At 43.6% G+C, this 15,302-nt stretch overlaps 1 protein-coding gene across 6 annotated transcripts in view; it reads right to left on the bottom strand.

The window, feature by feature from the left end:
- The window catches only part of SH3PXD2A (SH3 and PX domains 2A), a 238,667-nt gene that overhangs the window by 80,870 nt on the left and 142,495 nt on the right, over positions 1-15,302 (bottom strand). For 5 of the 6 annotated variants that reach the window (XM_068197985.1, XM_068197986.1, XM_068197984.1 and 2 more), the window contains one exon: positions 3,659-3,687. In XM_068197985.1, coding sequence (XP_068054086.1) covers positions 3,659-3,687 — 29 coding nt within the window. Of the gene's footprint in view, positions 1-3,658; positions 3,826-15,302 lie in introns of those variants that run through there. The other variant, XM_068197987.1, reaches the window with a different exon arrangement.

Consider the following 15,302-nt stretch of genomic DNA (forward strand, 5'->3'; position numbering starts at 1 on the left):
GAAGAGTTGTGAAGCCCACACCAGCTCCCTGTTGCCACCAAACAGCAGGTCCCAGATGCTTGCTTCAGCTTTGTGACCAAGATCTGACTGCTTTGGCATGAAACTAGCCAAGAAAGATTCTCAGCAAGGGGAGGGGGCAAGATCTTACTCTAGGAGTCTGCAGCTTTCTCTAGCCAGCAAGGGAGTTTGTGAGGTGGGTGACACAATGATATCTTTGGGGAGAAACATACTCCAACTGGTTTTATAAGCCACATCAGGATTAGCAGATATCTCAAGGGTTAATTAGTTCACCATGCACAGATGGTAGCTGGTAGGGTTTGCAGAATGGATTAACGTAATCTGTGCCTTGTAATGTACGATACAAACATCCATTTGTAGACTTGCAGCAATTCTACCCTTATTTTGATTTGAGGACAGAAAAACCACACAATGAATGCCAGCATAGAAGTAATGCCTATTTTGAGTGACAAATGAGTAGCTGTTCACTTGGCTAATGCAATTGACAAATTGGAATTTGAAAAGTAATTCCTTCCCATTTTGCTGCAGAGGGTCCTTGGGCGCACCAAGAAGAGACCATTTGTTGCAAGTGTACACAATATGCCTGTGGTAGCCACTCCTCACAGTTGTACTGAGGGCTCTCCAGCACTGACAGATGGTCATAGAGCAACAATTCAATTGCCTGGAAACACGAAGGCAGCTTTCTGAGAAGCTCTGCAGTGCATCAAATAAAGCCCCCCAAGTCCAAGGTAACAGCACATGTGGCATTTCAGGCCACAGCAAATGTCTGTGCCTTCACAGAGCCCCAGGTCTCTGAGCTGGCTGCAGGTTAAAGCATTTATAATTAGATCACATCCAAGCAAAAGGCTGTATGTTTACACAGCCCTTTGCACAAGAGGAAGCCTGGCTCAGGGCTGGCATGCAGAGATGCCCCAGATCAGCACAAGACTCCCTTTTGTTTAGCTAAGGACATGCCACGCTATTGCATTTGGTTCAGAAGGTCTCAAATGTTTACAACCAGCATCAACTGCAGCAGTAAATGTTTCCATAACTCTATTAAACTCTGAACTTATCCAGTTTCTCCCTGTTTTAAGGGGTGAGCAGAGGACTAGCTAGACACTCACTTTGGCAAGGCAGAGGTCAGGGTAGAGGTGATGTTGGCTGTCAGAGGCATTCTCTGAATGCTTCTGCAATCGGCCATGCTCATGTCATGCCTGCACATGCCTGAGACACAGCAGCTGTGGGATTCCTGCTGGACAGTGTGGGACAGCTGTGCTCACACCCAACAGCCTCCTCCCAGCACATCTTTGGTCAAGACACAAGATGTTCATAAGGTCTCATTTGTTGGGAGATGCTTGCATTTAAAAATGCCTATTTGTCTTTTGTTTAAAGATGCAGTGGTTCCATGATCTGCACCTATGGAAGAAACTGCATTTCAAAGCTATTTAAAAGACCATCACAACAATCCTGAAAATCTGTGCTTATTTACCCCATCCCTTTTTCAAGTATCATAAAGCTGATCTTTGTTAGAGGCTGTAACTGGTGATGCCCTTGGCATATTCCTTTGCTCATTGCATGCACACTCCCACAATATCCAGCACCAAACAGAAGGAAGCATTCCTCTGCCATTCGAAAGTCAAGCAAGAAGATGGCTGAGAACAGAGTCCCTTTATGCAGCTCAATTTATTCGTAGCACTGCTTCACATTCCTCTTTGTATGGGCCAAGTGGAGAAAGAGTGTCCCTGAGCTCCACTGTTTCCAAGCCCCGGCTGCACAAACAGCCCAGCACCAAAACAAAGTTGCAGAAGGAGATCTGGCAGCATGAGGAGCTAGGACAGCCAAAGGGGAGAGCCCAACCTGAGTGCCCCTGGCAGGGATGACCATGTCACTTGGGGTCCCCAGGGCAGGGGGCCAAAGAGTCCAGCAGGGGAGAGCATCCACAAATGGCATCTCAGCTACACTGACTCAATTGCTTTTCTCATGATGTCACAGCAGATCAGCTCCAACTTGCCCCCAGAGCCACAGGAATGGAGAGGCAGCGGTTCCCTTCCACTCCCAAAGCAGTTCCTCGCATCTCTTGCACACGAATTGCAATACTCTTTCATGTAAACTGGTGCACTGAGCCCAAAGCTCTCTGGGTCTCCTAATGCTGTTCCAGGTCAGTGCTAAATCAGGTTGCCTCGGAGACTTCAGCAACGTTTTTCAAAGATTTTTACATGGCCCAAAAGCCCCCAGTGCTCAGAATCTGGCACTGAGCCAGGAACTCCCACACTCACCTCTGCCTTCTACCAAGTCACTTGGACCTTTTTACTTATGGTCAGCCCCTGTAGAGAAGGTGCTGCTGCCAATTTAATTCACAAGCTGTTGTGAACACACACTTTCCTTAATATTACATTTAAGAAATCCTAGAAGTGCAACCCACACAAAAGCTTTGCAGGAGATCAAGGAGACCAAGCATGCCCTAGTTTATTTGTGGGACCAGCACCTTGTACCATGTTTGCCTCTTCACTGCCACACTCCACCTCAGGGAGATTCAAGGAAAGGTACCAAGAGTATTGGCCTGCAAAGGCAGCTGCCAGTTGATACACAAGCCATCGGGGTTAAGCAACAGCTTCTCTTTAGTGCATCACTTAGCTTATTACAGGATGGCAGCTTAAAAGCCCTCATAATTATCCAACAAATCAATCTAGACAGTGATATTCATTGCAGTCCAGTATATTACATTCATCTTCCCCTCCCTCCCAGAGAAGAAGCCACTGCAGTGTTTCTTTATCATCTTAAAAAGCAGGAAGAAAAAAATCCTCCTCTCCCTGCACACAGGCCAGAGTTTTCCAGGAGTTAGTATTGTTTTGAAAGGCTTCTTTCTGGATGCCCTAAATGCAATTTGAAGCATCCAAGGTTCCAAACAAAGTCAATGAGAGTTGCAGGTGCTCAATGCTGCTTAGGGAAAAAAGAAAATTAAAAAATAGAAAGCCTGACACATCCAGCTCAGAGCAGCCAAACCCAGAGGCCCATAATTTCACATCCCTATTGAAAACACATCTGTGAAAATCACTAAGAGCTACATGGGGAGGGGAAAAATTGGATTTATATAGTTTCAAATCAGGGTTTTATATGACATTTCAATCCAGGATTTTAAGAACAAAACACTGAGCTACAACCTTTGAGGCAGCCCAAACCCAGACACAAGCATTGAGAATATTTTGCATCAGAAGCCTCACCAGAGCTTTTTGGAAAGGCATGACAAAAGATTCAAATCAGCACAGAAAAAGATATCCTTCCCCTCCAGAAAAGAACCCCAAACTCCGACTCTGCATTTTGACCATTTGCAATGAAAAAGAAAGAAATGTAATACAGTTATCATCTCACATTGGAGATGGAGCTGTATAAATACAGTTGGAGAAGAGCAGTCATCTTAACTGCAATACTGTATAAGGTATATGGTGTATATATATACACATATATATTTATATAGCATACAGATATATTTCTTCTATCCAGCGCAAAGGAAAGAAACTGATGCTTATCTCCAGCAGGGTTCAGCAATAGAAAGTTAAACTGCTACACAATTTAATGCCACACAAGATAAACAGAAGGAGAAAAGCAGGGGGTAAGGTCCTCTCTAGAATCATGCAGTACGTAAAAAAGCCTGGTGTCTTACCTGATTTTCTCTTTGAAGATCCATAATCCCTGAAAAAAAGACAACAACAAATAGACATGGTTAGAGCTGGGAACGGTGGTGAGAGAATGGGTGCCTCCCAAATTTCCACCCATATGCTCAAGGGCTCGTGCTGCGCCCTCCCTCCCTTAAAGCGGAGGTGAGGGCGGCCGGGCATGAGCGGGCGGGGGCCGGGGGCGTCCCGGGCAGCCCCGGCCCATCAGCAGCACCAGCTGGGGCTGCTGCGGCACCGGGGGCTGGGGAGCATGTGATCAGCCAGGCAGAGCGAACCATCCACGACCAGCAAGGCAGGGGTGAGGGGTGTCATTTTTTCCCCTTTAAATTGTGCTATTAAATGCACAGCTACTGGATTAACCCTTAGCGTGCCCCCGGAGGGGAACGGGAATGTGAACTGTTTGCTGCAGGGATGCGGCTGCTCCAGGCTGAGCTGGCGTGGCTGGCAGTCCCGAGGCTAATTAATTTGTGAATAACCTCCAGTCCTCTCCTAGTTATCTCTGACAAGCGCTTGGAAAGCACAAGGAGAAAAAAAAAAAAAAAAAAAACCCAAAAAAAAAACCAAAAAAAAAACTTTGTCGTTTCTTCTTTCTTCCAGGATAGAACACGCACCCTTACTTTTCCATAGTGATTTAAAGGGTGCTGGCACCTCTACTCACGCAGAACAGCTGAAACCCCAGACAGCTGCTATGGGAGGGGAAGAAATTACAGAAGGAGCTGCAAGAACTGGTTCGGGATAAGCATAACTGAGGACAGAAATACTTGGCTGCTGGCTGTGCTTCCCCGCGGTGCTCTCCCGAGCCCGTCAGCCGCAGCCCCGGCGTGGTCCGCACAGGCGGGAGCCGGCAATGGCAGCGCGGGCAGAGGCAGCACCGCCGTGCAGGCGCGGTGCCCGCCGCAGAGGGCAGAGCTCATGCGGGCGGAATCGCCCGATGGCAGGTTCTCTTCGCAGGAATCCCTCCAGAGGGGCAGGCAGTAGCCTCTACATTTTGGGGGGCTGGGCTGTCAGAAGTAGGGTTTTGTCTCTTGCACCTTGCTCCATCCTCCAGAGGTTCAGAGAGGGATTATCCCAAACTGTTTATTTAAAGAGAGTTTGGGGGCTTAGCTGAAGAGCCCCCAAAGCTGTCTTGAGGGCAGAGTTATGTCTACCTGTAAATTCTGTTTCTCCCAGAATTTTGTGTACATCCCCATGCCTTACATGTCTAGGATTTGCTTCCAGTAATAACTGGGAACTTTTTGCACCCTCCTTTAATTTCCCAGTGTCATTTCTACTTCAATTAAATGGTTGTTTTCTTAACCATATCTGCAGTTGTGTTTGATGTGATGATGCTACTGCTCATAAGTAAGTTGCTTCTTCTACAGAAGTGATATCATATGCAAATATAATTCCTGCTATATGGTGCCTGAAACAGAGATCCCTCAGACCAAGCCAGGGATGGTACAATCCCCAAAATGTAGTCCTCTACCCCAGCTTGGCTCCCACACCAGTCTGGAGCTTTGTGGAGCTGTCAATACAGCTTTCCTGGCATGCAGAACTCAATTCACGTGATTAGAAATTACATAATGATTGATTGATAATTAATTAGAAGAAATTAATTTATCATTATAAAATAGTTATTTGCATCACTACCACCACCCCATTCACAAGGCTTAATGAAAAAAAAAAAAAGAAAAGCCAAACAACCTGTGAGGCTAGCTTTCCTCTTTTCATTTAGTCTTTCTGTAAGTTTTAAAGTCAGCTTTAATTGGGTTCTAATTTTGGAGCTCCTGAAAAAAAACCCAGGTACCCCATGTCTCCCTGTCTTGGTATTTTTTCATAAACCCACATTTCACTCATTAAGTCAGGGGAAAGCGGTATCAAATAAAATGAAGCTTGAAATATAATCTTCATCTCCACAGTAAAACTCTGAAATCCAAAACTTGTTCCTCCCAGCAAGGACAGAAAAAAAATAGAAAGCAAAGAAGATACAGCAAATAATCTCTCTGGCTGTGTAAAGTGCTCTTTGTGTACATATTCTTCACCTCTTTTCTGCTAAAGAAGAAAGCCTGTGTTGCTGCTTTGCAATAGCAGCAGCAGCAAGGAGCCCTGCCTGACTCCATGTTTAATTTTTTTAATATCTTGCTACCCTGCATATGATTCATTGATGTATCTTCCTTCTCCCAAGTGATGATACATAAGGTTAATACCTCTCAGCCTCACTGCTTTCATTGAAGCATTAGTGTGAGGCTGAAGTATTGGTTTTATGTCTCCAAACCAATAAAGGAAATTATTTAATGGTTTCTCTTATCCATAACAATTTCCAAGTAGAAACTGATCTCCTGCAGCCCAGACTGCACCTGGCACATGGTTAACCCTTAGATCAGACAAAAAATGTGGTCTTGCAGAAGAAAAACCCTTCCAAGGAAAGGTACAATCAATGCCATATCTGTAGCTATGCAGGGAAGCTCACTTTCTTTGCAGCTCTTGCTCTTTTTATCTTCTTGTCTTTATACACACATGTATTTCCATTCTTCTTCCATTTCTATACGAGAACAGACACCACCATCCTAACTCCACTGCCAACCATAGCTACAAGAATAACAATGAAAGCAGTGGGTGGAACTAAAAGTAGCTCTGGCAGGTCTCTTCATCATCCAGGATCACTCCATACTGAACAAACACCTCTCTCAAAAATAGCATATTTGTAGCCTTTTCTGAGTTAGAATCTAGCAATTTTGTTTAAAGTCTTCCTATGGGACACCACCTTTTGCTGATGCTGAGCCTCATTACTGGCAAGGAAAATATTTCCTGCTGCTAATGGTATTAAAACATGGCTGGTGCCAGGCACGTCACACAAGCTGGATACACTCTCCTTCAATGACAAAGGAGAGGGAAGCTGGATCTCCTTTCTCATCAGCATTACCCCAGGATAACATTACTAATTTGAAATCTAGCAATGAATGTGAAAGGAGGACCACGAACACTGCTATAAAGCTGACTGCCTTGTTAGAACATTAAGCTATCCACAGTCAGTCTGGAAATTTCTGAATCATAAAAAGATCATATGTTGAATTAATATGTCACTTGCAATCTAATTTAAATATGAAGGTTGTATTAACAATGTTATGGAAAAGTTTTGTGGCACATCTTTGGGGACTGACTTTGCTGCTGTATTCAGTGAGAATAAACACTGATGTGTGTGCACATGTGTTTTGATCTATCTAAATATATACAGATACACACAAACAGTGGCTCAATCAGAAAGTTGTTTAAAAAGTGAGGAGTATCCTGACATTTGTTCAATAGAGACCAAGAAATGTTCCAAGTGGAGAAGACTGGAGGCGACTAGGTGCATTGGTGACAGTTGTGCCTATCTATTTTCCCATTCACTTTGATTTATATCTGTCCCAGAGGGTTTCTCCTGCATCGCCTGTGGAGATCTGGCAAGTCTGCAGAAGCCTCCTGCAGGACCAGTTTCCCTTGGAGGTGATGGGTTCAGTCAGGGGACCTCATCCCTGTGGGATCCATGGTGCAAAGGCTCTTCTGAAAGCTTTTCCCCCTTGCTATGGGACAGCTGACTCAGAAAGTTCACTCTCTGGGATTCCTCCTTTCCCAGATACGTCACACTTTAGCCCAGGGCCTCTGCCTGTCAGTAAAGCAAGGCTTGGCTTCAACTCATTTAGTAGAGATTTCAGACAACCATGAGTTTCAACTATGAGGGAAAACAGTGCTTGCAAAACATGAGGAGCTGTGGGACCGTGGAGCAGCTCGGCTGGGGGAGCTGCACAGCAGACATTGCAGCAGACAAGACAGAAGCTAAAGGGCGAGTAAATCATCTTTCTGTCTCTTTCTCAGTGTTTGCTGTCCAAAGGAGATGAGACAGTGACAAACCCTGAGTAATGGAGGTCAGCCTGTATCCTTGAGAGTATTTTAATACATAAATTGAAATTGTTCTGTATTTGTTGGCTTTTGCTAATTCATGTTTAAATACATTGTAGTAATTTCTGTTCCCAGGCTCCTTAATTCCTAAAAGTCTCTAGCGGTGTGGGCAGACTGTGGTGGAGATATATGACATTTCAAGCAAACAACTCAGATTATAATTTAATCAGCAATGATTTGCCAGGCAGATTAAAAGCACAGAAATATTTTTACAAGGAAGTCCACTCTCTCCTTCCCAACACTTAAGTTTGCAGTCAGCAATGAAGATGGCTTTTTCACAAACTATTTTTCTTAGCACTGCTATCAGATTCTGTGAGACTATTTTTAAAGTAAACCAATACAAAAATACTTTGCTGCTACTCTTTATGTGCACAGGAACTTGAGCCTTGAGAATACATTTGCATCTTGAAACACTCCTGATTTTCATCAACAGCCAGACTGACATTTTCTATTTGAGACAAGGCCCAAAACAAGGTATGACTGAAAACTGGCACCTGCCTGTCACCAAGGACTATGGTTGGAGGAGCACTTAACACCTTAATATTATCCAAACACACAGGAGCTATATGGAGAGTGCAGGGTTGAAATTTGTACTCATGATACTCAGAGTGCAAAAGCTGAACCATGTGCATGAAGGCATCTCCATTCCCACTGAGCTCTGAGACCCATATGACATGTAATTAAGCAAAATTAACTCTGTATGTTATGCATTGGGAATAGAAACTCAAACAGATGGATGCACACAGCTATACATTTTCCCCCTACAGCATTCCATCCTCTGATATCATGAAACCACAGCTGATCTCTTCCCTGAGCCAAAGAAACAGATGAAGGCTTTTTTTCCTCTTTCTTCTTCATTTTTTTTAGAAAGCATTCTGTTCATTTCCTGATATAAATCGTTGCATTGTGGAACCCTCTCCAACATGAATCTGTCCTTTCTGAGCAGAGGTCGAGCTTTCCAGCCCTGTGAGAAAGGGCCCCATTGTGGTGGTCCCAAGACTCCAGAATTCCTTGCCGCGAGCAAAAGGGACTTGTGGGGCAAGAAGAGAATCTGTCGACCTGACTTCCAACCCAGGCATTTCTCACTGGCTGGACGTGGCCTCTGCTGCTGCTAAGAAGGGTAAACCACTGTTATGCAATCACATCCTTAAGACACAGGGACAAAACAAAAGAGAGGATTTTGCCTTCCTGTCACCTTTCTGTTTCTTTACAGTGTGTCTGCAGAGCAAACAGCCCCACTTTATGTACTATATACTCCTGCTTAGGCTGCAGTGACTTTCTTGGCATTCCATAACAAAAGTGGCCCAGTTTGGCTCATCAGGACCCAACTGGAGATCCTGATTTAGTGCTTTAGTGACTTCTGACAGCTTGCTTGAACCCAGCAACTTAAAATTCAACCAAAGTTCTCCCTGTGAAGCTCCAAGCACAACACTGGAAAACTTATTTATTAAGTGCAGAAGAGATCTCCCCTATACTAGTAGCCTTAGCTTGCATGAAAAAGCCACGGTTGGAAGGATATGGACACTGTCTCCTCTCCAGCAATGCCCCCTATCCCTGAATCCATGGATTTCTATCATGAGGCAGAGATGCAGGACAAGGAAAGGCAGAATCCTCTGTTCTGCATTTATCCTGGAGATTAGCCCCCACAGCACAATGCGAGCTCTGCCACCAAGTCCAAAGTGCAGGGGATGCAGACAGCTCCAAGACAAGTGACATCCCCAGAGGACATCTCAGCCTCACATGGACACACAACACACTGTGTTTGAGAGCAGCAGCCATTTCTTTCTTTATGTACAATGGGTATTAGAAGGACAAGAGATGGGTTTGAGGCACCCAACCCTTTCCCTAAATGAGTAAGAAATGCCACAGATTTCTGTCCCAGGATTCCTCAGCAGTGAAGCTGATTGCTTGGCTCCAGAGAGCAACTTTAGTATTTGGCTCAGGCTAAAGAAATGCAGGATTAGCCTCTTGCATTTTTCACAATTATATTTTTATGATGAAATTATCCTCCTGGAGGAAGACAGAGCTTTGAAAATGCACATTCAGCATTTCACCAGGCTGTGAGATACAGGGCAGGGCGCTCTGACAGCAAAGCCCAGCCTCTCCGGCACCAGGGAGAGATGGCTCGGCACAGGCTGGGAGCTGCAGAGCACTGGAGCAATGAGCTAATTCCATGTGATCCTCTACTGCAAGGCCTCAGCAGCCTTGCAAAAGACAACACAAATGTTTATACCAAGTTTTTCCTGGAAAGAAGTATAAAAACAAGGTCTTGCCTAAGAGTCACATCCTCATCTGTTTCTGGTTTGCCTTGTTTATTCTTACAGATGGCAAATTTTGCCACAGGACAGAAAAACTTATTTACCTTAGCAAGAACTCTGGGTGGAGGTGTTCTTCACCTCCTCTAAACTGACCCTGCTTGTCCCTTGTGGGGAGGCCAAATTTATCTCTGTCTTACAATGACCAAGCATGTGTCACTTTATTATAGTCTTTATAGCATAAATGCTGAGTGATAAAAACAAGTTAATAAAAATTAATCATTCTCATATGCAGGTTTTCCAGTTGTGTCCTTCACTTGGGAATTTTATTACAAACAGTTACATGCAGATACAACATGTTTAAAAGATGCATCTAATCACAGTTACAAATTAAGTATTGAGTATTGAGTAATAAATTCAAATGTACCTTATAAACTGGTCGGGCTAATGAGCTTGCATATACATCATATGAATCTGATTAAGAGCTTAAGAAGTCTGCACAGTCTTTCAATCTTTACTTCATTTTTTTGAGCCCCCCCTGATTTGAGGGTGGGTGCCTCAAATTCTCATTTCTGTAGATGTGGGTCCAATCTCTGGTTAGCAAGCACATCGTCCATTTGGGCTTCTAAACTGGAGCCCAAACAGTCCTACTGCTGTCCCTCTCCGACATCTTCTGCTGTGTCAGACTAACTCTGCCCAGAGCTGTGTGTGTAGTGCCTGGCCACTGTCTCCTCCACCTCCCTGTCCCTATGGATGACCTCCACAAAGGAGGCATCACCCACGGCCTGCCAGGCTGTGCCTGTTCATGAGAGGCAGGACACCATCACCTCCACCACAGCATGCATGGAACTAACAATGTCACCCCCAAAATGCTCATCCCAGAAAGTCCTTGGAAATGGAGAGAGGGAAGAAAATTCCCAAGTGATGGATTACCAAGACTCAACTCCAGCTCCAGACACAGCTTGTCCAAAAAGGCTTTTGCCCCTGAATTACTGCCCCAGGAAGAATAGCTGGAGCACAGCAGTTTAAATCAAAGTAAGAGTAGAGCTTCTGCATGTAACACAGCTGAATCATGGTACTCACTGGCGTTAGACTTTGTAATCACCAAAACCAGGCATGGGTTCAAAAAGCAATGAGATAAATTCATGAAGCAACGATAAATGGTGGCTATTGTACTCCATGCTCTAGATGTTTTGACCCGAAGAGTCCCATAGCAGCTGAATGCCAGAAACAGAGAGGATACACAAGGGAAGTTCACTCTGTATTTGCTTTGTTTCTTGTATTGGCTGTAAGCCACTGTAGGAGACAGGAGGCCAGATGGGGCCCAGGTCTCACCTAATTGTGGCCTTATAATATATTCTCCTGTAAAAGATCAGACTGGATTAGGATAAATTACATCCAAATCACACTGCATTACTCAGCACATTAAATTGTCCTTAATCACGTACTTTGATGGTCTAGAATTCTGCTTAAATTTACCTCCTGTGCATATTTCTGTGCCTATTCTGTTGAAATCACTGGTGAATTTCAACTGTACATAACCAGGCTCTAATGAAAAGCCAATAAGGCTCTTTGATCAAGCTTTAATAGGACTCATCATGGGGACATACTCTACTGTGGCAAATGGTTTCCTCATCCTGTCTCTTTCAGAAATGTTTTGTGAGCCTTTAAAAGCAATTTAGTCCTGATTTATGTTAGCTAAGTGATTTCTGTTGCACATGTGAGTTACAAGAAAAGGGCTCTCATCTCTATTTGCTACACTGTTCAGGAAATCAGTTATAAATGCTGTAGTGCCTTCAATGTCTCTGACTTCAATGCAGCGGAAACCAGCAATCTGAGTGAATACTTCATCATCCCCAATTCTCCCATATGTGCATCCAGTACTTAAAGAGGCAACCTATAGGATAATTTTTTTTGCTAAAGGGTACTGAGATTCCCTTGTCTAAGCTGCTTACCTAAGCTGTTTCTAGCAGATATTCAAGGAAACAAGCATGCAATTCTTTAATAGAGAGCATATGAAACATATTGATGACTATCTTATAAAATTAGTTGTGTGTTCAACAGGAGTGAGCACCTCGTCACACCTTCAGAGGTGAGGAATGTAGAAGGGGTGACTGAGAAAGTTCATGTGGTCAGCCAGGGGTGTGAAGCAACCCGAAAGTTTTGATGGCTTGACCTGACCTGCCAGTGGCATCCAACAAGCCCTAGGGCACAGGTTAGAGTAGGTCTCTTCACACCAGGGGACAGATGCCAGCAGGAGCCATTGCAAGTGCCTGTAGCCAGTGATGTAAGTGCTGCAGCAGCTGCTGCTTTGCTTATGGGGTTGCTGAGCAAAGGCATTCCCAATTCTTCTCACTCCTCATCTAGACCAGAGAGACCTGAGAAAGGAGAAATGACCTAAACAACAGTGGTTTGGGCTGCCTTCCTCCAGCTCTCCCCTCCTGCTCTTGAGAGAAAGCCCTTGGGCCATGCAATTCCCCTCAATCCTCACACACCACATCCCACCTGTGAATACAACTCCCCATGATGAATGGGGCTGGTGACATTAAGCTCTTGGAAGACCCACAGGACCAGGACCCTATCACAGGAGGACAAAGCAGAAGAATTTCCTGTCTGCCCCTTTCTTTCTGACTGCCCAAGGCATGAGGATACCCATTCACAGCCTCTTCTGCACACCCTCCTTTGCCCCATGCTAGCCTCACAACCACCCCACTGTGTGTGCTGGGTTTCCTCATCTCTCCCTGGGATTCCCCACAGCCCATCCCAGTGCGTGGTGCAAGTGCTGGCAGCAGCTCTCATGGTGGAGGCTCACACAGGGAAATCCCAGGCTGTCACTGGCATTTTTGACATTCTAAAGTCTCTAACTTGGCAAAGTAAGAAATTATTATGTACAGGCATTTCCAGACATGGCCCCAGCCCTGCGAGACCTCTGGGCTCCCAGTACAAAAGAGAGTGTGCCAGATGCTTGGTGTTGGACAATTTTGAAATTTTTTTTCTGGTGGTGTTTTTCTGATGTGTAGTACTTCTGTATACTCAACTGGCTTTTTAGCAACATGATGCTTGGACTTCTCTGTCTTGCTGCTCCTGCTACATGTCCAAGGGCAGCTGGACCTGAAAGATTAGGATGGCAGTGTGCACAGACAGCAGATGGCTATTGCATCTGTACTTACTTTGCACTGCTAAATACCCTATTGCCCTACCTAATTTTACATCCCCTTTTAGTGGGAGATCTCTCCCCTGAATTTTTAAAATCATCTGTTGCACATATGGCCCTAAGAATGGTAAATATTTTTTCCAAGAGAGGCAAAAACTTATGATGCATCTGGGAAGACAAGATCAAGCCCACAGTATGAACTCTGACTTCATCTGGTGACTGTAGTCTTTCCTTTCCTCTTTACATTTCCTTCAGTTAGAGCAGGGAGATTAAAGCAGGGCTCCTTCCCAAATGTGCCTCAGCAGCATGTCCTCAGTTAACTGTCTTGCAACATCAAATGTCTTTTCAGCATACTAAGCAGTGTAGTTCTCTATAAGACACCAATTTTATATTACTTGGAATTGTTTTCTGCCTGTTTCTACACAGCAGCACATGGAAATATCTTTCAAGTCATTGGGTTCTTTAATTTGCTAGTCAAGAGACATAAATCATGGCACGTAAGATCTACTGCAAGTTCATGAACTCTAGGAAATTTCTCTAATCACTATCCTTTGAATGGAGCTTTTTTCAGACACTGTAAAACTCCAAAACATAGCTAGTAAATTTTGCTGGATTGGCAACTACTAAAAGCAGACTTGTCTTCCCTGATTACCTACCAGGATCAGACAGTCTAAAAACATCCTCTGTGACTCTAACATTAAAACATAAAAGAAAAAATAAGTCCTGAATTTGTCTTGCCCAATATAACTGTTGAGATTCATTAAATTATTCCAAATTATCAGTGACAGGCACCAATTGTGGGAGAAAAATACAGACACCTTCCCAAAGATAAAGCCTTTCAAACACTAGTTTGAAGGCTTTTCAAGGTGTCCAAACCCATTTCAAATATCAAATTCTGAGAGTAGGTCCAACTCTTTTATACTCTCTAAAAAGTAAAAGAGCTAAATTATATGATACTTGCAAAGAAGCATCACAAAATTTCCAGAGTATTCCACCCTCGGAAGTATCAGACCCTCTGGAAAAGGATTTATTGAGCACTCCAGGAGTGAATGGAGATGCTCCGTTTTGTACCAGGGTATGAAATAATAAATTTAAAAAGCCATGTACTTCAAGATGGTGTAAGAGATTGCTTCAGTCTCAAAGTTCATTTTAGGAAGGAAACAAAGAAAACAGCTATTTCACCCTGGATATACTGTGGCTATCTATACTGTAAGATTCCTGAGACTAAAGATAGATATACCCCTTAGGGTATATAGTCCTATACCCAAAATCATCAAAACTTCCAGAGAATTTTGCTTGACTGGTATTTGATAGATTATAATACTGAACTTAAAATTAACTTTGCAGAAGCAGAAGATGTTTTTGCTATTACATGTACGGATCCATCCTAATACTTTCTTTTGAAACATACTCAATTAAAAGGGCAAATAAAAAAAATCATGTTACCCTCAAATATATGCTTGCATGCTTGCCTCAAAACACCTCAAATCATGTCAACTGACTTTCTAAGGTGACCAGCATTAAATATTAAATAACTCTGGAAAACAGAAGAAAATATCTTTTTATATGCATTTACAACATAGGCAGACTGCACGCACCCTGAAACAGTGCAATGTCTGAATAGACAAAAATTTTGCTGTCCAGTTCAGGTACAAATTTGGATGTTTTTCTGACTTGCTCATGCAGGAAGCAGTCAGTTTCTCCTTGTTCTTTTTATGTACCTCCTGTCCAATTCTCCATCCAGACATTAACTTTTAATTCACCTCGTACATCTCCAAAGAGTGTGTGTGGCATTTCCAATATATTTTTCCATGTTCTATGTTCATAAAAGTGAAGAGGCATAATGAATGAATGTAATTACTTCCATCCATTCATCTGGTTATAGGATCAGACCTTTAAATTCAGCTAAAAGAGGAATTATTTGTTCCTTCAAAATGAATGATGATTCAGGGAGTTTTTCTGGCCTGCAACATGAGGGATCTCTATTTTGCGGAGCTAAATGGCCATTGGCAGCTTATTCCTGTTTTAACTGTTCATGTTATCTGATATATAGATATCACATGTGGGTGAAGGGAAAATGCCATTGATTGTCAGGCATTACACCCCCTCCTTTTCAGTTGTTGATCTCACTTGCTCAGTAGTATCCCAAGCTTGGAACATCAATGAGGTTCTGCAAATGTCATGCCCTGCAATCAGCTTTTGTGCACTATTTTCTCCCATTGTTACCTGAAATGCCAGAAGCTGCACAATAAGAAACCACAATCTCAGCAGGAACACTGCCTTTCCTACCAGGGCAGGCCATGC

This window comes from Anomalospiza imberbis, chromosome 8 (genome assembly GCF_031753505.1).
Source record: "Anomalospiza imberbis isolate Cuckoo-Finch-1a 21T00152 chromosome 8, ASM3175350v1, whole genome shotgun sequence".
NCBI lineage: Eukaryota > Metazoa > Chordata > Aves > Passeriformes > Viduidae > Anomalospiza > Anomalospiza imberbis.